Source organism: Capra hircus, chromosome 4 (genome assembly GCF_001704415.2).
Source record: "Capra hircus breed San Clemente chromosome 4, ASM170441v1, whole genome shotgun sequence".
NCBI lineage: Eukaryota > Metazoa > Chordata > Mammalia > Artiodactyla > Bovidae > Capra > Capra hircus.
The window spans coordinates 58,317,716-58,345,431 of NC_030811.1; the positions used below are offsets into that span (position 1 = coordinate 58,317,716).

At 38.9% G+C, this 27,716-nt stretch overlaps 1 protein-coding gene across 1 annotated transcript in view; it reads right to left on the reverse strand.

The window, feature by feature from the left end:
• Positions 1–26,105, reverse strand: part of DPY19L2 (dpy-19 like 2) — a 93,843-nt gene extending 67,738 nt beyond the window's left edge. Inside the window, exons 1-6 of the mRNA XM_005679195.2 lie at positions 25,574–26,105; positions 22,274–22,298; positions 20,346–20,433; positions 12,956–13,093; positions 4,925–5,045; positions 2,000–2,093 (exon numbers count right to left, since the gene is read on the reverse strand). Coding sequence (XP_005679252.1) covers positions 2,000–2,093; positions 4,925–5,045; positions 12,956–13,093; positions 20,346–20,433; positions 22,274–22,298; positions 25,574–25,955 — 848 coding nt within the window. The 5' untranslated portion in view covers positions 25,956–26,105. The remainder of the gene's footprint in view (positions 1–1,999; positions 2,094–4,924; positions 5,046–12,955; positions 13,094–20,345; positions 20,434–22,273; positions 22,299–25,573) is intronic.

Below are 27,716 nucleotides of genomic sequence, written 5' to 3' on the forward strand. Positions count from 1 at the left end.
TAAATGCTGCATATAGTAACTAGGAACAAGTAGATAAATCTAAAGAAGACTTGGCAACATAGAAGAAACAGTGGTGACTACTGTGGAGGGGTACTAGAAGTACTAAACTACTAATTATTATAGTTAGAATAATTATAAGATGCTAGGAACTGTTTTCAAGTACACTGTTCTAAACTCCTTGTATTGATCAAAAAGAAGAGGAAAGATATCAATCAATTTTAGACTTGGTCAAGTTAAATATGCATGTTAAAGTTTTATCTTTAGCCACCAAAAGAACAGAAACAGAATACCTGTGTCCCAAGTTAGTGCCCAGAGGGGAGAGTAGACATGGTTAAGAAATAGAAAACTTCTCCCCAAGCCCCTGTTTCTTTTGTTCCTCATATGCCATAGTTTCTAGTCTCCTCACAATTTTGGTGACACTTTTATAGTCAGCATATGTTATATCTTCATATTCTTCTTAAAGACTGGAGCTTAATAAAGTATTGATATCCTGGAACTGTGTAACTAATTTAAAGAAGACTGTAGCTTTCCTCATGGGTAGCTTTCCTAATGAAAAATACTAATTTTTAAAATGTCTTGGTCTAGTGTAAAATTTTCCATATTTGAAAAAAGCATAATAAGTACAAACTATTGTTTAAAATGGAACATCTTAAAGCCTGTTAGCACAATCTAAAAGCAATTCTTTTCCCTCAAAATACTGATGTTTATATATTTTTTCTATATAGCATACATATGGAAAAGTGCATTAAGATTTTCCGATAGTTTACAGAACCCTTACAAAGTGAATATTCTTTTAACCACCATATGTCACTGAAATAGAAAACAGATCACATCCTGACACCTCACATGCCATCCCTTGAGACAGGAACTATCCTGAGTTTTGTAATTATCAACATAACTGCTTCTATACACATCATACTATCATTTACTTTCACCTGTATTCGAACTTTATACAAATATAATTTTGAAGTATTTTCAGATTTTGTGCCTGCTTTGATTCATTCAACACTATATTTGTAAGATTTTTTCCACATTGATGCTGGTACCTATAGTTCATTTATTCTCACTGTTTATAATATTTCTCTATAATAATAAACTTAAAAGTGTACATTTCTCTGTCGAGGGATGTTTAAGTTGTTTCTAGTTTGGAGTTACTACAAAGATGTTATGTTATAGTACATACTTTCTGGTGTACATGTAGAAGAGTTTCTTAGGCATATTTACTTCAAACTGGAATTGCTGAATTATAAGGTATATACATCTTCAAGTTACTAGATAATGCACAATGTTTTTCCAAAATAGTTGTACTAATTTATATGTCCACCAGCCACGGATAAGAGTTTCTGTTGTCAATTTTCCCAACCCAGGGATCGAACCCAGGCCTCCTGCTTTGCAGGCAGATTCTTTACCATCTGAGCCAGCAGAGAAGCCCTTTGTCAACCTAGTAGATGTGAGATAGTATCTCACTGTGGTTAAAATGAGTATTTTCCTGATAATTAATATGGTGATCAATTTTATATACATTTGTTGGCAATCTGGAACTCTTCTGGACGATGTCTTTTCATATTTTTTCCAATTTTCAATTGGGTGGTCTTATTTCGTCTACCTCCTAGACTATAAATTCCATAAGGACAGGGATTATTTGTTTTTGTATTCCTAGCTCCTACAGAATAGTGCTCTCAGTCACAGTAGGCGTCAAATAATAATTGTCAAATTAAGTTTGACAATTAAGTTTGTCAAATTAAGAGCATAAGTTTGGATACCACATCCATAAGTCTGGATTACCCTACAAGGATAAAAAGGAGGCCTTTTAATATTTTAAAGATTTTATTTTAGTGACTAGCTCTAGTTTGAGGCTGCATATTTGGCTAAGCTTTTGAAAAAAATAAAATCTAAATGTTTCCATCTGTTAGTCAATTAATCTTGTTAATTATCCTTTTAATTTAATCAACAAATGTCAGAAAGTCCACCGAAATGTCTTTTAATACAGTAATCTTACCTCAGGTAAGCACCATACATGAAGAACAATCCCATCATTATTCCATTTAAAATAAAAATCACACCAACATAAAAGCAAGCAGGGTCTCCCAATCCTTTAAAAAGACACAGATTATTAAGTATTTAATGAGTAAATGACTATATAGCAATTGAGCATAATTATCTCAGTGGTTTGTAATCAAGAGCTCATGAATTAGCTAAAAGCTTTGTGGCTCAGACTGCTGCTCTGTTTAATAGTTACATTAGTACTTTCCCCATACATGAGGTATTATTGGTTATATTTGCATTTTTCTCCACCGAAGTATTATCATACTGTAATGATTAGTTGGTGCTTCATTTTATTTAGGTGATGCTCCTATGAACTTTTTGTAGAGTTACTTGATAAATCACAAGACAAAATCCACTACATTAATTTTATCCTGGATGACTGAGATATGGCCCCTGACCTTAAGGCACAGCTTTAGTCTATAGAAGATAAACTGGTCCATTACGATGTATAGCCAGGACCATAATATTTAATACATTCCATGTATAAATACCATGTACATGTGATATATTGACACAGACATAATCTACTAGGTGCTTTTTCACTATTATCTCTCACATAATACTCAGAACAAATCTTTGAAATTACCTGGTGTGAAAATAAGCTTTTCAATGGTTGAGAAAACAACACAGAAAACTTAACCTGCCAAAAGTTATTTAGGTGTAACTGGTGGAGGCAGGATTTGAGGGCTAGCCTTTCTGATTTCTTCTACTTCTCTGATCATTCCTTTTCAGTCTGTCCTAATAATTCCTCTTCCTATACACACCCTCCTTCAACGTTGGCCTACTTTAGGACCTGTCATATGCCCTCTCCTTTTCTAAGTCTGCATGTTCTCCTTAAGGAAATTCTTTGACTTCCGTGGTTCCAATTACCATCTACATACAGATGATGCCAAGTCTACATTCAAATGAGAACTTTCTTATTCCTGTATGTATGTACATAGGTAGCCACTCGACATCTCTACTTTGGAATCTCTCAGATACTTCAAATTAATGAACCAATTCAAACCTGCTACTTTTTTAATGTTTCTTACCATTTTGAATGGAGGGATTCAATTACTTAAGCCAGAAACCCAACAATATTACATAAACCCAGCCTCTTTCCTCTTTCCCATCAATCATCAAATCCTTTCATTTCTGCTTTATACTCTCTCTCAAATCCATTCATTTTCCAGTTATCTTTCCTTTAATCACTTGCTGAGAGCAAAATAGTTTCCTACCTGGACTCACTGAATTCACTTTTGTCCTTTACTAATTATCTTTTCCATGTAATTGCCAAAATCATGTTTTAAAAATAAAAATATGTCAAAATTCTTCAATGAATACATATAATATCCTTAGCCAGTAAATGGTTCTTCATTATCTGACCCTTGTTTACATTCCAAACATCATTTCACATCATGTTTTCTTCTCTAACTGCTCAAGGAAGTCTAGCTTTCTTTCAATTCTCTCTTGCTTCAGAACTTTGGAATATGCTGGTCCCTTTTCTGGAAACACTTCTCTTATCCTCAGCAACTTTATTTTCTTGTTTGTAATATCCACCACAGTTGTACCTGCTAACATCCCTCTTATGCTGTAAAATCTATGCTGGTAAGGCCCCATGTTTACCAGGTTTATCTTAGGATCCCAAGTGCCAATACTAACCTATCATTTGAAAGTGAAAGTTAAGTCCCTCAGTCGTGTCTGACTCTTTGCGACCCAGTGGACTGTAGCCCACCAGGCTCCTCCGTCCATGGGATTCTCCAGGCAAGAATACTGGAATGGGTTGCCATTTCCTTCTCCAGGGGATCTTCCCGACCCAGGGATCGAACCCAGGTCTCCCACATTAGAGGCAGACGCTTTAACCTCTGAGCCACCAGGGAAGCCCCTTAGTGGCAACTTAATAAATACCATATACACATATATAAGGTGATTTTTTCCCATCCCTCAGAAAAGGTTCTACCTTCCATGCTGGCCGAATCTCTCATTTTATGAGGCATTCTCTCAATTCCTTTGAACAAAAAAGTCTAACTGTCCTCAAATATCCTCTACCACCACTGTTTTAGATATTATAAAGAGCATCTGAGGGAATCAGTAAAAATGTAAGGGAAACATGAAAATACAGATTTAGGATATATTCTGAGAACAGAATGTTATTGCACACAAGTTAACAGAAAAATATATAAAACAAAGTTGTAGAGAATATGAAAAAGAAAAAAAACAACTATGTAAGTGTTATGCAAGTAGATACATGTGATTGCAAATAAAAGTTTCAAGGTATAGCATCATACTTAGATTGTAATAGTGCTAAATTCCAAATATCTTAAATAGCAATGACAATTATGGATTCGGTAAAACTGTTAAATGATTCTAAAAGTGGTTCTCTGACAGATACTAATGTGGAAGATGTATATGAAGAACTACTCATGGACTGTGAGAGCACAAGAAAGTAGAACTTCTAAAGTAATCTATTATTATATATGTCTGATTTTTAAATATTTATGCATGACTAAATGTTTACATTAACTTTCTCAAAGATTACAGATAGAACTATGGCTATTTGATCTATATCCCCCATATTTACATATTCAAGCCACCTCAGAACCATTTCTGTGCCTTCTGAAATGAAGGAATGTCTTATAATCAGTATGACCTTACACAGATATATATTAATATTCAAATTAAATTCCAAAATAATACTTATGTTAGTAAGTACATTGCCTTCTCAAAAATTTATTTTAAAGGGTAAAGGTAAATATTTAGGTGAATCAGTTCTATAATGTTTTTAAAGAAAAAAATCAAGCATAGTAATTTATAATAATTCTTAGAGAGTCATAATATTGTAAAATATTTATGTAAATATTAATGACAATATACAGCAGCATTTTAGGAAGAAACATGCCTTCACAGCTTTGAACTTCATTTAGAGGTTCTATTCTGGTCACGTTCCAGCAGGTCTTAGTTTCTAACCCAAATAAATTCATTATTCCCACAAATGTGCGATAGCAGAAGGCCATAATCACCTAAAAGAGATAAAATTAAAAAGATGATAGATATACATTATCTTTATAATTTTTCCAAAATATCATTTTATGATGGCTGTGATGAATTTATAACATTATAAACTTTGACGAATTTATTTAAATCATTTCATGTGGGAAACAGTCATTTAAATAATTTTATGTACACATACACTATAAAGTTGTGTATTACTGAGTAATGCACAGCTATACAATTTATGTTGTGATTGACATCTCTGTAATATACTCTTTTAAACAACTGAAACAGAACAGTAGCTGTAAAATCAAGCATTAAGTATATAATTAAAATATGAAGAAAATTAATAGCAAACATACAAAACTTTACAGGAGTATTTTATAACATTTCTCTTAGGCCCTTGAACTTATTATCTTCATAGTCTAAAAACCAACTCATAGTCTATAAAACAACTACATGTGGAATAATAGCTCCTATGCCCATTAAGCATTAACATTTGATTAAGCAGATTTAATTAACCAATCCTTCCCAATCTGAAATCTGCCTTAAAATTTTTAAAGACAAAGGGAATTAGCAACAAAAAATTACAAAAAAGTGCTGATTCCTGGGAGATTGTTTTAAAAAAATAATTTTATAGATTTGAGAAAAATAATGCAGATCACTGTGCGGGGGGGTGGGGGCGAGTTAAAAAATAAAGATTTCAAAGGGAAAGTAAACTATTTTGGTGACCATCCTTCCGGTTTCTCCCTAGGCACAAAAGACAAGTAGCTAGTGTCACTGGGGCTTCCCTTGTGGCACTAGTGACCAAGAACCTGCCTGCCAATGGAGGTTAGACCTAAGAGATGTAGGTTCCATCCCCAGGTCGGGAAGATCCCCGGATAAGGCACAGCAACCCACTCCAATATTCTTGCCTGGAGAATCCCATGGACAGAGAAGCCTGACAGGCTGCAGTCCATAGGGTCACACAAGGTCGGACATGACTGAAGCGACTTAGCATGCACACATGCAGAGTTATTCATTGCACAATATTATACAAGTAGTTAATGTAATACACATCAGTAAACACCATAAACAACTTTTCACGTATAATATAGATTTACTATATCACTTAATTTTGTAAAACTGACATTCTGCTCAAATTTATAACCCGTGTATTTTTCACAAATGTACAAAAATTTGTCACATTAAATGTGCAAAATCTAGAATTATACTCCTTTATGAGATGTCATTCAATATAAGAAGAAGGTATGACTTTGAAGTCAAAATAAACAAAATATTCTGACTCTGCAAGTTATAGTTTCTGTGGTGTGAAATAATCCTTCAGCCTCTGAACCTCAGCTACCTCATCTCTAAAATAATATTAATGACCATCTTACAAGAGTGATGGGAGATTAGAGCTCACATATATATATAAGTGCTGGTATAGAATAAGCATTAAATGCCTTTACCCTTTTAAAACACATTGTTTCACACTCATATTTTAAGATGAGAAATTAAGCTCCTTGTGAACACAAAGTATGGGCATTTACTTCTACACCGAAGTACCACATAAGGCTGCAAGCAAATTTAAGTGTTCTCCATATTATATCCATGCAATATGAAAATAAGACTGGACAAGTCCTTGTTGGCTGTCATTTACATGCTTTCAAGTTTTAAAAATGAATGAACTAATTATCATGATTATTTTTTCATAACATCAAAGAAACTGAAAATTGTGCAAATTCAATAAATTTTTTGTTAAGTAAAATGAAAAAACTAGTTAATGTTTTAGAGACCATACTGATGGAAATTAGTGGAACAAAAAACAGAGATTTAATGATATAAAATTATAAAAATAACTCAAAACTAAAAATAATAATTATCAAACACTGGAAGAACTTGGCCTAGTCCGATAAGCTAAATCCTTATCTTATTTACATAGAGTAAGTCAACATTAACTAAAGTTGAAGATTCAACAAATAGTTTTTTTTTTCCTCTTTGATTTTTCTATTTTCACTAGAATTATCCAGATAATCATTAGAGGAAATAAGGTCAAAGTGCCTCTGAAAAGTAAGATGGGATATGGAGAAAGCTGCTGCAGAAAACTGCTTCTTTCATCTTAAATCTTATGTAGGTCTATACAATTGTTACTACCACAAATTACATTGAAAAGCACTTATAGAAATCAAATGAAATAAATCTGAGAAACCCCTAAATTCTTTGAAATTCAATAATACAATATTTAAATATCCAATGGATCAAAGAAGAAACCACATGGAATATTAGAAAATATTTAAATAAGGCAAATGTCCACTTTGGGGAAATGGAGTAGATGTACTTTTCTCTATTCCTGCAAGAACAACTAGAACTTCTGCGAATCATATAAATCATAAGAAGAAAGGTAGAAAAAAGGCGGCACACTAGCTAGGAATCTCAGGACCCAAGGAATGACATGGTTGTAAGTTCCCTGGACTTTCCTTTTGCCTTACTTTCTCAGATTTGGAGTCAGAGTCTGGCAACCAGAAATACCACTGGGGGCTTACATGGCATTCAGAAAAGGCCTACTCTTTCTAGCCAAAGGACTAGGACAGTGGCAGCCTAGAAATAGATAACTTTTAGACAACAAAAACAACCAAACACTCAAAAAACAACACATATATATATGTACACATACACATATATATAGTACCATTCTCTTCAGTAGAGATTAAATGGAGTATGTAAATAAAAACTTAATCTAGGTTTTTAAATTCTCTAAACACAATGAATTTAAGCTACAAATTAATAACAAAGATAAATCTTCAAACACTTGAAAACTAAAAGAAACCCACTAAACCCACTAAAAAAAAAAGTCCATGGACCAAGTAAGCAACCTCAAGGGAAATAAAATATATTGAATCAAATTTTTTTTAAAGTATAAGGTTTCCAAGTCCAGCATGTAAGAAGCTTATAATTTGCCACTCCATTCTAATAAGAAAAAAATTAAACAAGCTGAAAAGTCAACTATTCTTAGATCCAAAAGAGAAGTGAGGTCACTAGGCAAACTGCTTCTCCCAGACTGTAAAGGTTGACAGGCAAATACAGAGAATCACAACTTATTGGAGCAAAAACCCAGGGGTAGAAACCTCCATGGGAACCAGATGGAGAGACGGAAAACCTAAATTATAATTGATGAATTGCTAGAGGCACAGTGTAGACAATTCTGAGAATCAAGAACTCCAGGGAGACCCAGTAATAGGGATAATGCATACATATTTATGAATTTTATCTCGAGGAGATCACTAGTTTCTTACAGTGATATCAGAAAAAAATCTGTTTCTGAGGGAGAAGTGGAAAGAGGAACATTTTGAAATACACCAGAGCACTCTGTTCTTAACAAGGCCTGACCTTGAAAGAGACTACTCTACAAGTAGGCCTAACCAGCTAGGGTTTTCAGTTCAGTTCAATTCAGTTCAGTCACTCAGTCACGTCCAACTTTTTGTGACCCCATGAATCGCAGCATGCCAGGCCTCCCTGTCAATCACCAACTCCCAGAGTTCACTCAGACTCACGTCCATCGAGTCCGTGTTGCCATCCAGCCATCTCATCCTCTGTTGTCCCCGTTTCCTCCTGCCCCCAAGCGCTCCCCACATCAGAGTCTTTTCCAGTGAGTCAACTCTTTGCATGAGGTGGCCAAAATACTGGAGTTTCAGCTTTCGCATCATTCCTTCCAAAGAAATCCCAGGGCTAATCTCCTTTAGAATGGACTGGTTGGATCTCCTTGCAGTCCAAGGGACTCTCAAGAGTCTTCTCCAACACGACAGTTCAAAAGCATTAATTCTTCGGCTAGGGTTTTATCAAAGCCTAAACTACAGGGTCGGAGAAGGCAATGGCACCCCACTCCAGTACTCTTGCCTGGAAAATCCCATGGACGGAGGAGCCTGGTGGGCTGCCGTCTATGGGGTCGCAGAGAGTCAGACACGACTGATGCGACTTAGCAGCAGTAGCAAACTATAGGGTGGCAGAGTAATACCCACCTCCACCCCTCTATGTGAGAGAAGGGAAATACCCAATTCCAGCCCACTCTAGTCATCCTGCTGTACCTAAATGGGAAAGAAAAAACCAAGAAGCACTTGCAAAGTTCACAGTCCAGAGGTACAGGTTCACAAAAGACTGAGACCTAATTACAGAATGCTTCTCTTACACTACCAAAGGCCTATTTATGGCAGCTCTTTGTACCCAGTACCTCAAGCTGGCTATTAAGAAAGGCATCATTAGGCACACTAAAAGCCAAAACATTGTTCGAAGAAACAGAGCAAGCATCAGAACTAGACTTAGATATGGCAGGCATGTTGAAATTGTAAGACTGGGAATTCAGAACAGCAATAATTAACGTGCTAAAGGCTCTAACAGATAAAGAAAGGAGCATGTAAGAACTGATTGGCAATGTTAGCAGAGAAGTTCTCTATACACTATAACAGAATACACTACAAGAGAAATCAAGAATGCCTTTGATGTGCTTATTGGTAGGCTGGACCTGGCTTGAGGAAAGAATCTCTGAGCTTCAGTATATTTCAATAAGAAACCTCCAAAACTGAAAATCAAAAATGTAAAAGACAATACCCAAGCACTGTGGGACAACCACAGAAGGTACACCATACATGTAATGGGAATGCCATAGGAGAAAAGACAAAGAAACAGAAGAAATATGAATAGAAACAATGACTGGGAATTTCCTCACATCAAACTACAGGTACAGAAAGCTTAGAGAACACCGAAAAACTATACCTATTCATAAATCATACATATTGAATATGCATATAACATTCAAACTATAAAAAAATTAAAGATAAAAAAATCCTTACAGAAGTCAGAAGAAAAACATGCCTTACTTAGGAAGGAACAAAGGTTAAGAAGTACCTCTGACTTCTCAGAGACTATTCAATTTAAGAAGAAAATGAAATATTTAAAGAGTTGAGAGGATAAAAAACCAACTTAAAATTCTGTATCATGTGAAATTATCCTTTAAAAGTGAAGGAGAAATACTTTCTCAAACAAACAAAAATTGAAAGACTTTGTATGTTTTTTAGAGAGATAAGAAAGACATGGATTAGAAAACTTGGATCCACAGAAAGAGCGTCAAAGAAAGAATAAGTGAAGATTAAAAAAACTTTTCTTTTTCTTACTCTTAATTGATCTAAAGTATAATAGCTTTGTTCAAAATTGACTGTGTGGATCACAATAAACTGTGGAAAATTCTGAAAGAGATGGGAATACCAGACCACCTGACCTGCCCCTTGAGAAATCTGTATGCAGGTCAAGAAGCAACAGTTAGAACTGGACATGGAAAAACAGACTGGTTTCAAATAGGAAAAGGAGTACATCAAGGCTGTATATTGTCACCCTGCTTCTTTAACTTCTATGCAGAGTACATCATGAGAAATGCTGGACTGGAAAAAACACAAGCTGGAATCAAGATTGCCTGGAGAAATATCAATCACCTCAGATATGCAGATGACACCATCCTTATGGCAGAAAGTGAAGAGGAACTAAAAAGCCTCTTGATGAAAGTGAAAGAGGAGAGTGAAAAAGTTGGCCTAAAGCTCAACATTCAGAAAACGAAGATCATGGCATCCGGTCCCATCACTTCATGGCAAATAGATGGGGAAACAGTGGAAACAGTCAGACTTTATTTTTGGGGGGCTCCAAAATCACTGCAGATGGTGATTGCAGCCAGGAAATTAAAAGACGCTTACTCCTTGGAAAAAAAGTTATGACCAACCTAGATAGCATATTCAAAAGCAGAGACATTGCTTTGCCAACAAAGGTCCATCTAGTCAAGGCTATGGTTTTTCCAGTGGTCATGTGTGGACTGAGAGTTGGACTGTGAAGAAGGCTGAGCGCCAAAGAATTGATGGTTTTGAACTGTGGTGTTGGAGAAGACTCTTGAGAGTCCCTGGACTGCAAGGAGATCCAACCAGTCCATTCTAAAGGAGATCAACCCTGGGATTTCTTTGGAAGGAATGATGCTAAAGCTGAAACTCCAGTACTATGGCCACCTCATGCAAAGAGTTGACTCATTGGAAAAGACTCTGATGCTGGGAGGGATTGGGGGCAGGAGGAGAAGGGGACGACAGAGGATGAGATGGCTGGATGGCATCACGGACTCGATGGACGTGAGTCTGAGTGAACCTCGGGAGTTGGTGATGGACAGGGAGGCCTGGCGTGCTACGATTCACGGGGTCGCAAAGAGTCGGACACAACTGAGCCACTGAACTGAACTGAAATGATGCATGTACTTAAACTTATGTGTAATAAACATAAATGACAGCAATGATTCAGGGTTGGAAGGGAGGAATTAGAATTATTTTGTTATTAGAAGGTCCTCACACACACACACACACACACACATACACACACACACACAGCCCTGAAAGTGGTTTAGTGTTATCTGAAAGTGATCTTAGATTCATTTTAAATGTATACTGCAATCTCTAGGTCAACCACCAAAAAACGTTTAAAAAAAAGAATTATAACTAATACGGTAAGAAAGAGAAAATGAAATAATATAAAATGCTCAGTTAGAACCACAAAAGGCATGAGAAGAGTGGAGTCAAAATAGGAACAAAAACAAGGGCAACAAATATAAAATATTGTAGCAACCAACATAGTTGATATCAATCTATGTCAATAATTACTTAGGACATCAATGATCTAAATGCACCAATCAAGAGACAGAGATTATCAGAGTAAATCAGAAAATCAAGACTCAAACATACTTTGTCTAAACTAACTTTAAATATAAAGACACATAGATTAAGAGTAAATGAAGAGGACTTCCCTGGTGGTCCAGTAGTTAAGAATCCGCCTGCCAATGCAGGGAACATGGGTTCGATCCCTGGTTGGGGAAGATTCCGTGTGCCACGGAGCAACCAGGCCTGTGAGCCACAACTACCAAAGCCCATGTACCCTAGAGCCCATCCTCTGCATCAAGAGAAGCCACCGCAAGGAGAAGCCTATGTACCACAAACAAGAGCAGCCCCACTTGCCCCAACTGGAGAAAGCCCTTGCACAGCAACGAAGATCCAGTGCAGCCAAAAATAAAATGTGTTTTAAAAAGAGCGAATGAATGCAGTAAGATATACTACGCAAAAACTAATTAAAAGAAAAATCAGAGTAGCTGTACTAATTTCAGACAGAGCAAAACTTCATGAACAGTTATCAGGGATAAAAAGTGGTATCACATAATGATAGAGGGGTCAGTTCTAAAAGGAGACATGCCAATCCTCAATGTGCCTGCATCTAACAACGGGGCATAAATAAAATCAATAAGCCTCCAGCCAGGCTAAGAAAAAAAGAGAAAGAACACAAATTACTAATATCAGAAATGGAAGAGAGGTCATCCTTATAGATCTCATAGACATTAAAAGGATAGTAAAGGATTGATGGGGCTTCCCTGGTGGCTCAGTGGTAAAGAATCCACCTGCCAATGCAGGAGACATGGGTTTGATCCCTGGGTCAGGAAGATCCCCTGGAGAAAGAAATGCCAATCCATTTAGGTATTCTGGCCTGAACAATCTCATGGACAGAGGATCCTGGCAGGCTATAGTCCATGGGGTTTCAAAAGAGTTGGACCTGACTGAGCAACTAAACCACCACAGCAAAAGGAATAATGAACAACCCTATGTCCACGAATGTGATAACCTATGAACCATCTCCATCTGTGAATCCGTGGCTCCTTCCCATCTGGCTTGTCTATTACACTGGCCATTACTGCCCTAAGGTTCTATTCTTTAAGTTCATGTAAGAATAATTTCTGGGATTTTTTGATTTAGGAAAGGAACTTTTGATGCGGTGCTCAACTGTAATCAATAAACTTTATAGATCCCTTCCTTCCTATAACATCCTCATTGTGCTTATAACTTCCATCTGATAAAAGAAACCCCTCTACAAACATTTTCCCCAAAACATTGCTTACCTCTGGATAAAGATGGAAGCGTTTCACTGTATTAATTACAAGGGGATATTCAGTGAGCCTGTCATTCATAATCATCCATAGTCCTTGCAAAAATGAAGGTGCTTCAACAATGGTCTTGAAGTAGGAATAATAAAGTCCCTTTTAAAAAGTATAAATTGTTAATGTAAGTAAAATTTTAAAATACTTATTTTTCTAACTCTTTTTAGACAATTTATTCTGAAAAGGAAAAAAAAGATCAATAATAAGACTTCCTAATTTCTACTTATTACTGCACTCTTGAATGCAAACAAAAGCATACCTTTTCAGGTCATCACTATACTATTCTTTCATATTTTCCATAGGTTTGAAAGAGTTAAAGGGATGTATTCAACGTTTTAAGGAATTTTTCTAACCTCACCTTATAATAAGTAAGCAATACATTTTAATTCTACCAAGCCTGATTTTTCCCCCATATTGTGAGACACCTAGAGACTGAGATCTGATAATTCTGGCATAAGTATGACTTTGTGTCACTGTATGTGTACAACTTTGCATAATTACTTATATTTGTCCAACTCTTTAGAAATAATAAGTGATGGTCACAAGAGCATCAGATGGCACTTCATGCTTTCCTTTTCCTTCCCAGTTCCACTGACTGGCTCTGCACAAAGTGAAAGCTGTGAGCTACTGTTCATGACAGAAATGTTGTGTCCTGAAAGAGGGGTTATTCTAGTACATTACTACAGCATGTGAAATGATTATTTTATTAAGCTAGTAAAATTGCTATTTAAAATTCAAAGACTAACAAAAGTATGCTGCTTCATATTACTTGCTCATCAGTTTTGTACTTTCTTTCCTAAAAACTAAAGGGTCACATAGTTTGTAATATATGTTCCTCTCAAAATCATTGAAAGTAACCTTCAACTCTATACTCACTCTGGCTTCATACAACTATAAGGTGCTTTATTTTTTTTACAGATTAAGCAACAGGGGTGACTATTAAAATTAAAGATTTGTTTTAACTAATATCTGAAAGGGCACTTCTTCATAATTTTAAATTAGTATCAATAGAGCAAGTTCATATAAGAATCTTTCCTTTTTGCTTACGAGAGAAACAAGGCAATACAACAAAAAGATATCTAATATGCATGTCTGTACTAACAGAAAGAGAACACATACACATTTTTATTAGTAAGTTATTATTTTTGTGTCTGGTACTGTGCTATGTGCTTCATTCAATTTCTCTTTCTTCATTTTCAATAAAATCCTATAAGGCTGGCATTAGTTCTAATTAACAGATGAGACTGAGAATCAGACAACTTACTCATCATTATACAACAAAGCATAGAACTGCTATCTGAATCTAGTGACCTGTCACGGAAGCCCAGACGCCGACACAGCTACATTTTCAGCCCAGTTGCTCAGTTGTGTTCGACTCTTTGCGACCCCATGAACTCCGGCGCGCCAGGCCTCCCTGCCCATGACCAACTCTTTATTAAATAATATTTTATATCCTCTCTTTGGAAATAACACCTATAAGATATTAAACATTCAAATGCCATACAAATGCTAACATGTCCAATTCTTCAAAGCTTTTAAGTGGCTATATGGTGAGAGATTTTAAAAAGCAATGGCTGAGATACCTAAATGAGGCCCATTTATAGACAGGAGTAGAATAGAGGTCAACAAGGAGCTAGGTGAGAAAGCAGTGGGAGTGGGGAGTTATGTGCTTAACAGGTACAGTCTATTTGTGATAATAAAGTTCTGGAGATGGATGAGGGTTAATGGTTGCACAATGTAAGTGTGTTTAATGCCACAGAACTATATACTTAGAAATAATTGAAATGGTAAGTTTTGCTAAATTTTATTCTTTAATTAAAAATTTTAATTTAGTCACAATTAAAGGCAAACAAAAGAGCCAATTTCAGCTCTTCTCTTGGCCCCTGATTAGCTCATCTGGAGAGTCCTGGCTTCTCTTAATTGTAAATTCTGCAACTCTGGCTTTCTTTATCCCATTTAACCCCCACAATTATGTACAATACAGTAGATTACATTATCCATTTTACAGATTCCGTGTCAAAAGAACAGAAAAAGTATTAAAGAAATAATATCAAAAGTTCTCTAAAAGAGATTATCTGGAAATCAAGAGAGTTTAAAAAATATTTTAAGTGCCAGCTAAAACTGGCCAACTCTACCCCAGGAGAAAGCAATTTCCAAGAATTCTGATAGGTCTCTATCACTTCCTAAACTTTGTTTTCCTTTCCTCACCTACTATAATTGATCTTTCAGTTCAGTTCAGTTCAGTCTCTCAGTCGTCTCCGACTCTTCACGACCCCATGAATCACAGCACGCCAGCCTCCCTGTCCATCACCGACTCCCGGAGTTCACCTAAACTCATGTCCATCGAGTCAGTGATGCCATCCAGTCATCTCATCCTCTGTCGCCCCCTTCTCCTCCTGCCCCCAATCCCTCCCAGCATCAGAGTCTTTTCCAATGAGTCAACACTTCACATGAGGTGGCCAAAGTACTGGAGTTTCAGCTTTAGCATCAGTCCTTTGAATGAGCACCCAGGACTGATCTCCTTTAGAATGGACTGGTTGGATCTCCTTGCAGTCCAAGGGACCCTCAAGAGTCTTCTCCAACACCACAGCTCAAAACCATCAATTCTTCAGTGCTCAGTTCTTCAAAGTCCAACTCTCAATCCGTACATGACCACTGGAAAAACCATAGCCTTGACTAGGCGGACCTTCGTTGGCAAAGTAATGTCTCTGCTTTGTAATAGGCTATCTAGGTTGGTCATAACTTTCCTTCCAAGGAGCAAGCGTCTTTTAATTTCCTGGCTGCAATCACCATCTGCAGTGATTTTGGAGCCCCCCCAAAAGAATAGTCTGACACTGTTTCCACTGTTTCCCCATCTATTTCCCATGAAGTGATGGGACCGGATGCCATGATCTTCATTTTCTGAATGTTGAGCTTTAAGCCAACTTTTTCACTCTTCTCTTTTACTTTCATCAAGAGGCTTTTTAGTTCCTCTTCACTTTCTGCCATAAGGGTGCTGTCATCTGCATATCTGAGGTTATTGATATTTCTCCCAGCAATCTTGATTCCACCTTGTGTTTCTTCCAGTCCAGCATTTCTCATGATGTACTCTGCATAGAAGTTAAATGAGCAGGGTGACAATATACAGCCTTGACATACTCCTTTTCCTATTTGGAACCAGTCTGTTGTTCCATGTCCAGTTCTAACTGTTGCTTCCTGACCTGCATACAGGTTTCTCAAGAGGCAGGTCAGGTGGTCTGGTATTCCCATCTCTTTCAGAATTTTCCACAGTTTACTGTGATCCACACAGTCAAAGGCTTTAGCATAGTCAAGAAAGCAGAAATAGATGCTTTTCTGGAACTCTCTTGCTTTTCTGATGATCCAGCAGATGTTGGCAATTTGATCTCTGGTTCCTCTGCCTTTTCTAAAACTAGCTTGAACATCAGGGAGTTCACGGTTCACGTATTGCTAAAGCCTGGCTTGGAGAATTTTGAGCATTACTTTACTAGCGTGTGAGATGAGTGCAACTGTGCGGTAATTTGAGCATTCTTTGGCATTGCCTTTATTTGGAATTGGAATGAAAACTGCCCTTTTCCAGTCCTGTGGCCACTGCTGAGTTTTCCAAATTTGTTGGCATATTGAGTGCAGCACTTTCACAGCATCATCTTTCAATTTGAAATAGCTCAACTGGAATTCCATCACCTCCACTAGCTTTGTAGTGATGCTTTCTAAGGCCCACTTGACTTCACATTCCAGGATGTCTGGCTCTAGATGAGTGATCACACCATCGTGATTATCTGGATCATGAAGAGCTTTTTTGGACAGTTCTTCTGTGTAGTCTTGCCACCTCTTCTTAATATCTTCTGCTTCTGTTAGGTCCAGACCATTTCTGTCCTTTATTGAGCCCATCTTTGCATGAAATGTTCCCTTGGTATCTCTAATTTTCTTGAAGAGATCTCTAGTGTTCCCCATTCTTTTGTTCCTCTATTTCTTTGCATTATTCACTGAGGAAAGCTTTCTTATCTCTCCTTGTTATTCTTTGGAACTCTGCATTCAGATGCTTACATCTTTCCTTTTCTTCTTTGCTTTTGGCTTCTCTTCTTCTCACAGCTATTTGTAAGTCCTCCCCAAACAGCCATTTTGCTTTTTTGCATTTCTTTTCCATGGGGATGGTCTTGATCCCTGTCTCCTGTACAATGTCATGAACCTCATTCCATAGTTCATCAGGCACTGTATCAGATCTAGTCCCTTAAATCTATTTCTCACTTCCACTGTATAATCATAAGGGATTTGATCTAGGTCATACCTGAAGGGTCTAGTGGTTTTCCCTACTTTCTTCAATTTAAGTCTGAATTTGGCAATAAGGAGTTCATGATCTGAGCCACAGTCAGCTCCTAGTCTTGTTTTTGTTCACTGTATAGAGCTTCTCCATCTTTGGCTGCAAAGAATATAATCAATCTGATTTCAGTGTTGACCATCTGGTGATGTCCATGTGTAGAGTATTCTCTTGTGTTGTTGGAAAAGGGTGTTTGCTATGACCAGTGTGTTCTCTTGGCAAGCCTCTGTTAGACTTTGCCCTGCTTCATTCCGTATTCCAAGGCCAAATTTGCCTGTTACCCCAGGTATTTCTTGACTTCCTACTTTTGCATTTCAGTCCTTGATAATGAAAAGGACATCTTTTCTGGGTGTTAGTTCTAAAAGGTCTTGTAGGTCATAGAACCTTTCAACTTCAGCTTCTTCAGCGTTACTGGTTGGGACATAGGCTTGGATTACTGTGATAATGAATGGTTTGCCTTGGAAATGAACAGAGATCATTCTGTTGTTTTTGAGATTGCATCCAAGTACTGCATTTCGGACTCTTTTGTTGACCATGATGGCTACTCCATTTCTTCTAAGGGATTCCTGCCCACAGTAGTAGATACAATGGTCATCTGAGTTAAATTCACCCACTCCAGTCCATTTTAGTTTGCTGATTCCTAGAATGTCGACATTCACTCTTGCCATCTCCTGTTTGAACACTTTCAATTTGCCTTGATTCATGGACCTAACATTCCAGGTTCCTATGCAATATTGCTCTTTACAGCATCGGACCTTGCCTCTATCACCAGTCACATCCACAGCTGGGCATTGTTTTTCTTTGGCTCCATCCCTTCATTCTTTCTGGAGTTATTTCTCCACTGATCTCCAGTAGCATATTGGGCACTTACCGACCTGGGGAGTTCCTTTTTCAGTATCCTATCATTTTGCTTTGCTGCTGCTAAGTCAAGTCACTTCAGTTGTGTCCGACTCTGTGTGACCTCATAGATAGCAGCCCACCAGGCTCTCCCGTCCCTGGAATTCTCCAGGCAAGAACCCTGGAGTGGGTTGCCATTTCCTTCTCCAATGCATGAAAGTGAAAAGTGAAAATGAAGTCGCTCAGTCGTGTTCGACCCTCAGCGACTCCATGGACTAGCACCTTCCAGGCTCCTCCGTCCATGGGATTTTCCAGGCAAGAGTACTGGAGTGGGCTGCCATTGCCTTCTCTGATCATTTTGCTTTGATATCCTATTAATTGGTCTTTACTGTCTTATAAAGAAGTCTGCCTTTAGGAAAGGAAGAGAATGTGACAAAAGAATCCTGAAACACTTCTCTGTGGTAGATATTTTATTTTTTAGATTCCATATATCAAAATAAGTGGTAAAATAGAAGGGAATTGCTGGATCATACGGTAGTTCTATTTGTAGTTTTTTGAGAAGCCTGTACACAGACTGCAGCCATGAAATTAAAAGATGCTTACTCTTTGGAAGGAAAGTTATGACCAACCTAGATAGCACATTGAAAAACAGAGACATTACTTTGCCAACAAAGGTCCATCTAGTCAAGGCTATGGTTTTACAGTGGTCATGTATGGATGTGTGAGTTGGACTGTAAAGGAAGCTGAGCACCGAAGAATTGATGCTTTTGAACTGTGGTGTTGGAGAAGACTCTTGAGGGTCCCTTGGACTGCAAGGAGATCCAACCAGTCCATTCTAAAGGAGATCAGTCCCGGGATTTCTTTGGTAGGAATGATGCTAAAGCTGAAACTCCAGTACTTTGGGCACCTCATACAAAGAGATGACTCACTGGAAAAGACTCTGATGCCGGGAGGGATTGGGGGCAGGAGAAGAAGGAGACGACAGAGGATGAGATGGCTGGATGGCATCACTGACTTGATGGACATGAGTTTAGGTGAACTCTGGGAATCAGTGATGGACAGGGAGGCTGGCGTGCTGCGATTCATGGGGTCGCCAAGAGTCGGAGATGACTGAGCAACTGAACTGAACTGAACTATACACTGTTTTCCACAGTGGCTGCACTGATTTACATTCCCATCAACAGGGTAGGAGAGATTCCTTTTCAAAATTACATTTGTTATTTGTAGACATTGCAATGGTAGCCATTCTGACTGTTGTGAGGTGATCTATCATTGTGGTTTTGACTTGTACTTCCCTAACAATTTGTGATGTTGAGCATCTTTTCATGTGCCTGTTAGCCATCTGTATGTCTTCTTCGGAAAAAGTTTATTCACATCTTCTGTCAATATTTCAAAAACTGTTTATATTGAGTTGTATGAGCTGTTTATGTATTTTGGAAATTAACCACTTATCAGTCACAGCATTTACAAATATTTTCTCCCATTCAGTAGGCTGTCTTTTAGTTTTGAGAATGGTTTCTTCAGCTCCCCCAAAGCTTTTAGGTTTAACTAGGCTCTATTTATTTATTTCTGATTTTATTTATTTTGCCTTAGGAGACAGATCCAAAAATAAACACTGCAGCAATTTACGTCAAACCGTGTTCTGCCTATGTTCTCTTCTGGGAGATTTACGGTTTCAGGTCTTACATTTAGGTCTTTAATCCATTTTGACTGTACTTTTGCTTACAAAGTGAGGACTAAAACACTTTTTATTTAAATAACAAACCTATAGGCCAGATTTCAAAAACAAACCTATAGTTACCAAAGGGGAACTGTGGGTGAAGGACAAGGAGAGACAAATTAGGAGCTTGGGATTAACATACACACATTACTATATGTAAAATAGATAACCAACAAGGACCTATTATATAGCACAGAGAACTCTATTCAATATTCTATAATAATCTATACAGAAGTAAAGAACCTGAAAAAGAATGAATATATGTATAACTGAATTGGTTTGCTATACACCTGAAACTAACACAACATTGTAAATCAACTATATCCCAATAAAATTCTTTTTAAAAACAGCAAAAATAAAATAAACCTACAATATTGTGAGAAACAGTACAATTCACCAAAATTCATTTCAGATCCTAACAAATTTGCACGTTACTATTCTTAAACTACAAATGAATTCATTAGAAGAAAGAACCTAACCATTTCAGTGCGAAAAGTCATCTCCCGTTCTAAGGCTGAGAGGTGAGAAAAATGACGATCATTTTCAAAAAGTCTTACCAAATGTACCCTAGAAGAAAAATAACATGTTTCAAAAGCAGGGCTAAACTATTATAAACAAAGTATAAAAACCATAAGATAGAAAAAAGAATAAATTTTTACAATAAATATTGAGATAACTTTATAGGTTGCCAATTTGTATATTTTTTGGCATTTATAATCCAGCACTATAACACAGATGATTGTATATTTCCCCTTCATGGATCACTGCCTTGTCATGGTGCAGGGGCTTGCATAACTCAATGAAGCTATGAGCCATGCCGTGTAGGGTCACCCAAGACGGATGGATCATAGTGGAGAGTTCTGACAACACATGATCCACTGGAGCAGGGAGGCCTGGAGAGTTGCAGTCCATGGGGTCTCAAAGAGTCGGACATGACTGGGAGACTGAACAACAACGACTGTAGATCTAAAACTCTTGTAGATTTCTCCATCCTTCTTCCCATTCCAGGCATCTAAATCAGAACTGAGGCGTGCTTTTGTTTATCTGTTATGTTTTTTACAAGTGCTTCTAACGTACCAGGTTTGGGGAATGTCTCTAACTGTTGAAAAGATTTAGAGTATAACTTTAAATAAAATTATTTTAAGTTAAATCAGTTTTTAAATAAGTAGAACACTACATAAAGTGCCAAAGAAAACAGGACTGTAAAGATATTTCATCAGTATGACTGAAAAAAAAAAAAAAAAACCAGCTGTAGGTACTGAAATAGGAGCATATGACAAGTAAAATTGTAGTCAGCAATTAAACTATCCTTAATTATACAGTAGATGCTTTCCAATAAAGTAGAAAATAAAACAAAATTCCATATGGCAACCCTGTCTTCCACTCACCTTCATTTATACCTAGGACATATACCAGGGTATCACAAGCTGTAGGAAATGTTTCCTACCATTACAGTCTTGGTTCTATTAACATCGAGATCTCCCTGCAGAATAATGGTTAGAAAAGCACTGTCCCAACAGGACGCGGGGCAGATCCCATTCTTCCCAAGAGCAGAAATCCTTGAGCTCAGGTAGAAATGAAGATATGTCAGAGGAAAATTATTTTACATATAGTTTTTACAAATATATCATTTATGTAAAATAATGTGTATGTGTATGCACACTGAAAGGCTCATTTAATTCAGTATTACCATTACAGGGTGTTTATCTTCATTTCTACCTGATTTCCAATTGACAGGTGCTACTAAAACTTTACATAAACCCTGAGTTTATATCACTGCTGCTGCTGCTGCTGCTGCTAAGTCGCTTCAGTCGTGTCCGACCCTGTGCGACGCCACAGACGGCAGCCCACCAAGCTCCTCTGTCCCTGGGATTCTCCAGGCAAGAATACTGGAATGGGGTGCCATTTCCTTCTCCAATACATGCATACATGCTAAGTCGCTTCAGTCGTGCCCAACTCTGTTTGACTCCATGGGCAGCAGCCCACCAAGCTCCTCTGTCCACGGGATTCTCCAGGTAAGAATACTGGAGTGGGTTGCCATTTCCTTCTCCCTTATGTCACTAACAACTCTCAATTACTATAAAATGAGGAAGTTTTTTACATGAAATAAACATGAAAACTATACTACAAAAGCTAGATATTTAGGAAATACAGTGGTGAACCTTTTGGTAAAGCAAAAATATTTTAATTCACAAATTACTATTCCCATAATGCATTCATTTACAAATGTTTCACACATGAGGTTTTTAAAAAGCTTTATACACACACACATATATATGTTAACTGGTACACATATAGACATTGTATATATATAGCAAGCAGTTCATTTTTTATATATACAAACAGTGATGGTCATTTTTATAATCCAAATGTTTATATATATATATCAAACCGAAACTAATCTTACCAGTGCAAAATTGCCACAAAGGCAGCTGGAAAAAGAAAAAAAAGGAAAAAGTCATTAAAAGTTGCTTTACTATAATATGCCTTTAAAATGACTATTTAATAACTTTTAAAACAAACACTGCAATGTTGGGAGCTTCCAATCATGCTGCTTCAGCTCTTTTCCCATATTCTCACCATCCTGAGCTCAGTCCTACCACTCTTCACCATTTCTCAGGCGTCTAGTTTTATGTCACAATCAGCAAACTATGGTCTGTGGTCTGACTGGTCTGTTTTGTCTGCGAGCTAAAATGGTTAATTTTTTTAAGGGTTGTAAAAAATAGGAAAGAAGAATAAATAACAAAGACTGTATGTGGCCTGAAGTTTAAAATTTTTTACTTGGGTCTTTACAGAAAAAGTATATACTCACTACATGTTAACTTTCCATTTAATATATGGTAATACTATCAACCACTTTAAAACTAAACCTATACCTTCCCTCTCAACTCTGATAAGGTTTCATTAACTCTAAGACAGACAATGTCCTACTCAACTATATTTGTATCCTCTGTCTTATTCTCAAGGCAATTACTCCTAAAAATAATACTTAAGAAAAAAATCCAATATCCTACTAAGTCCATCTAGCTTTCCAAAATCTTCAAAATATTAGTGTCTCTCACCCCCTCCCCTTAACCCACATTCCCTACCCAACAAAATTATAAGGTGTAATGATGTCAATACTGTAAATGCAAAGAAGGGCTTATCACAGCTCCTTCTAAAGTTGTGATTAAAAACCTGTCTCCTGTATCCTGCCTCTGTCAATTTCACCTCTGAAAGTGACCCAAAGACCATTTGACGCTAGCACTCTCAACATCTCTTATATCCATTTCAACATTTCTCTATACAGTGATCTTTGCTTCTCTGTTCTCTACCGTCTCAGAAGAGGAAGTATCTGTTCTCTTTTCTGCTGATAGCTTCTCAAATTCATGCCTTTAGCTCCATCCTTCCCAATTATTCCGAGACTGCACCATCAAGTATTTACTCTCTTCAAACCTCAATCTCACCCTCTCTCCTCAGTCCTTCCCCTTCAGCCTTTAATATTCCCAAGCCTTAAAATACTTCTGATATAGTAGACCTTCCAGCTACGAAATATTCTCTTCTCCATCCCCTGCCATGCCTGACAAGATAATCAGCCAACTTCTATAAAGTTCCTATAACCCTTTTAAATGACCGATGACCCTTCATTTATCAACATCAACAGTCTCTTTCAATTTTCCTGCTTTCCAATCTCTCTGTAGAATTTCACCAGATCCTCAGATTTCTTTCTCTATCAAGACTCATCATACCAACCTGCCAATTCTTCCATTTTCTGACCATTTTGTTTTTATATGCGTCTCTGTTTTTTATTTTTCTCTTCTCTCTTAAAACGAAGTATGCAGGGGTTTTCCCAAGTATCTTTACTTTGCTCTCTTTTCTATCTTGGAAATCTCATTCAATGTTAATGTTTCAACTCACTTCTACATGAATAATTCCCAAGTCTACACTCCTCATGCCTGACCAAATGTTCTCTCTTCCTTTCATCACATTCCTTTTCTCTCCTACCTCATCACCTACCCAGTTCCTCTCAACATGTTTCCATCAACATGCACCTCTGACTTCTCTTCTCCATTCCTACTGTCACTGCCCTCATTAAGGTCACTGCTGCCTGGGGCTTCCCTGATCCAGTGGTTAAGAGTCCACTCTGCAATGCAGGGACATCGGTTTGATCCCTGGCCCCAGAGGATCCCACATGCCACTGCAGAGCAACTAAGCCTGAGCACCATAACTACTGAGCCTGTGCTCTAGAGCCTGGAAGCTGCAACTACTGAGCCCACATGTAGCAACTACCGAAGCCCTGGTGCCTAAAGCCTGTGCTCCCCAACAAAAGAAGCCAGTGCACCCCAACTAGAGAAAGTCCACATGCAGCAACAAAGACTTATTACCACCAAAAAATAAAATAATAAATATTAAAAAGACTACTATCGTCTCGATTCTAGCATACAACTGTTTTTTTCTACCTCAGTCCATATCCAGTCCATTTTACACACTGCTGTCAAATTAATCTCTGAAGCACACTTCTGATCGTGTCACTCTATTTAAGTCATTCAATGTCAACATCAACAGAATGTACTAAATGTCACAAAACTGTTCACTTTAAAAATGGTTAATTTTATGTTATGTGCATTTCACCTCGTTAAAAAAAAAATTATTTTCCTAAAGAAAAGAATCCATCAGTGCCATCTTACTGAATGAAGTTCAAATGCCTTAAATGTAGACTTGAATTAGACTCCCCACGGCTGGTCCCAACCAATTTTTTGAACACTCTATGTTCTCTTTTTGTACCCTTACTTTTATTTCATATTTTCTTACTTCCATGGCTCTGATTATGCTGTTCTATAGGCCTCTAATACTTGTTCTTTGCTCCACACATCCAAATATTACCTTTTTTGGTCCCAATTAAAATCCCACATTTTCTGTAACTAGACATCTGACAAAATCTAAATATGAACCCCTATTATTTCTCAAGTATTGTCTACATGCTCCACATGTGGAGATCCATTCTACTTTAATATCAGCAATCAACTTACAATGGAAAAGAAATCACAGCTTACATTAGGAGACATCTATCTGTGTTTCAATATACAACAGCAGCCAGTATGAGCAAGGACTAGGCTCAAAATTGATCTTAATGAAACAGCAAAATTTACATGTTCAAAAATTAGGAATGCAAATAAAGAAAAATCTTTCAAGGGCTTAAATAAGAAGGCAATTTAGGCATCAAGCTCCTCAGCAAGATGAAAGTAAATAGATACCAACATGGAGAAATATATTGCCTAATTTGATCCTATTTCCCCTGTGAAAGATTCTCAACTCATTAAAACAAACACATTATTTTGCCTCATTCAAGGTGCAGAAAAATATAAAGTCTGACCTCCCCCTCCCCCAAAGCTACCATTTTCACTAGGGATAAATGGCTGCCTTAAGATGACATTTTGTTGGTGACACATGAAGTTATCACTGTGCCTGCAAACCTTTGAAAATGTTTTAAAATAAGAACTAAGGGGGCTCGGAATTCTTGTCAGCGATTTTCCAGATATCGGAACTCGCCATTATTGCTGCCAAACTTGCTTGTTAAACTGATATTCAAGATTCACAGAAACCACGTCCAACCCTAGGCTCAAGAGGGTACACGGGTGTCTCCATTGTGAGCCTAGCCTCCCGGGAGTGCTGGTCTCGGAGCTGTCGGGGCTCCAGCAAAGGGCTTTCCTCGGTCGGTTCCGCTCACCTATGCCGATGGCCCCCCTGCCCGAGACCTGACGTCTTTGCAATAGTTGCGCCTTGTCCCAGAGCTGCTCCAGCAAAGAGCTGAGAAACGGAAAGCGGCCGTTCAGAAAATCGGGCCTTGTGACCATCTCCACTGGCACGCAGTTCTGCGTTTTCAGGTTTCGGATCCTCCGCGGAGAATAATTCCGGGCGCCCCCTGGCAGGTTCCTCCTGCGTGTGCGCAAAGGCAGCTCCGGCCTTTTCACCTCCTTCTTCGGCTCCTCCTCCAACTCCCGCTCCCCAGTTCCTGTGGCCCGGCGCCGCCGTCTAGACTGCGTGGAGCGGAGAGAGTGCGACGGCTCTGAAGCCGCACCTCTGAGCTTATTCCTCGTTTGCCCGACCATTTTCTCATAGTCCCCGTTCGGATGGGGCTGGTACTCTCTCCGGCGCCGGCCCGGCCCGGCCCAGTCAGGGGAGGTCCGCAAGAGGCCTGGCTCGGCTCACAGCCTCAACGACTCGCCGCAGCGCCGTTGCAGGCTGCCCGGTCGTCAAGGCGACCGCGAAACAAAACCCAGGCTGCCTGGCGCCGCTCGTGCGCCTCTCACGCGCGCAGCCCCACGTGCGCTTATCCTGCGCACCCTGCCACGTGCACCTCCCACGCGTTCAGCCCCAGGTGCCCTTATCCAAAGCACCACGCGCAACCTCCCTCGTGCGCTACCACGCGTGCAGCCCATGTGCGCAGGTCCTTAGCACCGCCCCTCGCGGACTCTCCCACGTGCGCCGGCACGTGTCCATTCTGTAGTGAGCGGACTGCTCCGGGCCCCAAGCACATCTCCTCGCGCGTTTCCCCGCGCATCTTCTCACGTGCGCGGCTCAGCTGTCATACCTTGCTAGCGGACAAGAACTTTCTTCGTTTTAATTCCTTTCTTCGGGTTTAGCCTTAGCTTTGTTTTTGCCAAAAGGTTGTCTGTTTCAAGGTTATTAACAAAAAAAGGAGATCTCAATTTTAAAAGTAACAGTAGGGGGGAAAAAAGCGAGGGAAAGAAGCTAAAGCGTGTCACGCGCCTGGCACTTACTAGGAGCGTCTCTCCTCGCCTTCTTGGAACACTTGGCTGGTATGGGACACGTAGAGTTCATCTCCTACACCGAGGCAGTGGCCCGAGGCTGCAGGCAGCAGGTGGCAGAGCTGGCGTGAACCCGGTGAGTCTAACCGCACAGCCTCAGGTTGAATGCGAATTCAGTGTTCTCCCCTTTGAGGACAGAGTTTATCCATGTATTCTGAAGTGAAATTGTGTCCCAAACCAGATTGCTCAGAATTCCTCAGCAGTTGAGCGCGAAGCTGTGCTCAGCACTCTCACCTTTCTGAACCAGAAACCACCCGGGACCACGTAAAAGGAGAAACCCACAGTCACTGTAGAGCCATACGCGACGCCACAGCGACTGGCAAAGATGCACAGGTACCCTGGCGCTTGTCACGTCCTCTGCTCCCGGTCCTGCGGCCGGATCCCACACCGCCTCACGTGCCGTCTGTTTCCCGACCGATCCAACTCCGTAAAACCCCTTTCCCCCCATCTAGTCTAGACGCCCTGCGGCTAGGTTAATTTCCCGGATGCCACACCGCTCAGAAATGCTCGGGACTCCCATTAGCCCATAAATAAAAGTTAAACTCCTTGGCTTGTTTATTGGCACCTTTAGTAGCCTGCCCCATCTACCTTTTCAACTTCAGTTTCCCACGTCCCCGGACACAGATCTTCCTCTCCAGTCATTCCAAGTGAGGTCTTCAGTGTGACTCCGTAACTGTCCCTTTACTCATAACCTGAAGCCCTCTTGGGTTCTCATCCGTTTTTGCCTGCCTCTTTCAGTTTTGTTACTTTCCAAGCCCCACCCGGTTTCTCCAGCCCAGGTTAATTTCCCTATTCTGCAGGTCTAAAATCTTGTCACTTAAATTCAGTAAGTGTTATTATTAATTTGCTGGTTTGTAAGATTACCCGCCTCCCCGCCCCCCCCCCCCGCGCCCGCCCCAAGGAGCCTTTCTGTGTTACTGGCACTGTGTTTGCTGCTTAAAATGTTCACGCATTTAGGGAATTCCCTAACAGTCTAGTGGTTAGGACCTCACTCTTTAATTGCTGAGGGCCCAGATTCAATCCTCACCCCCATCTCCACCC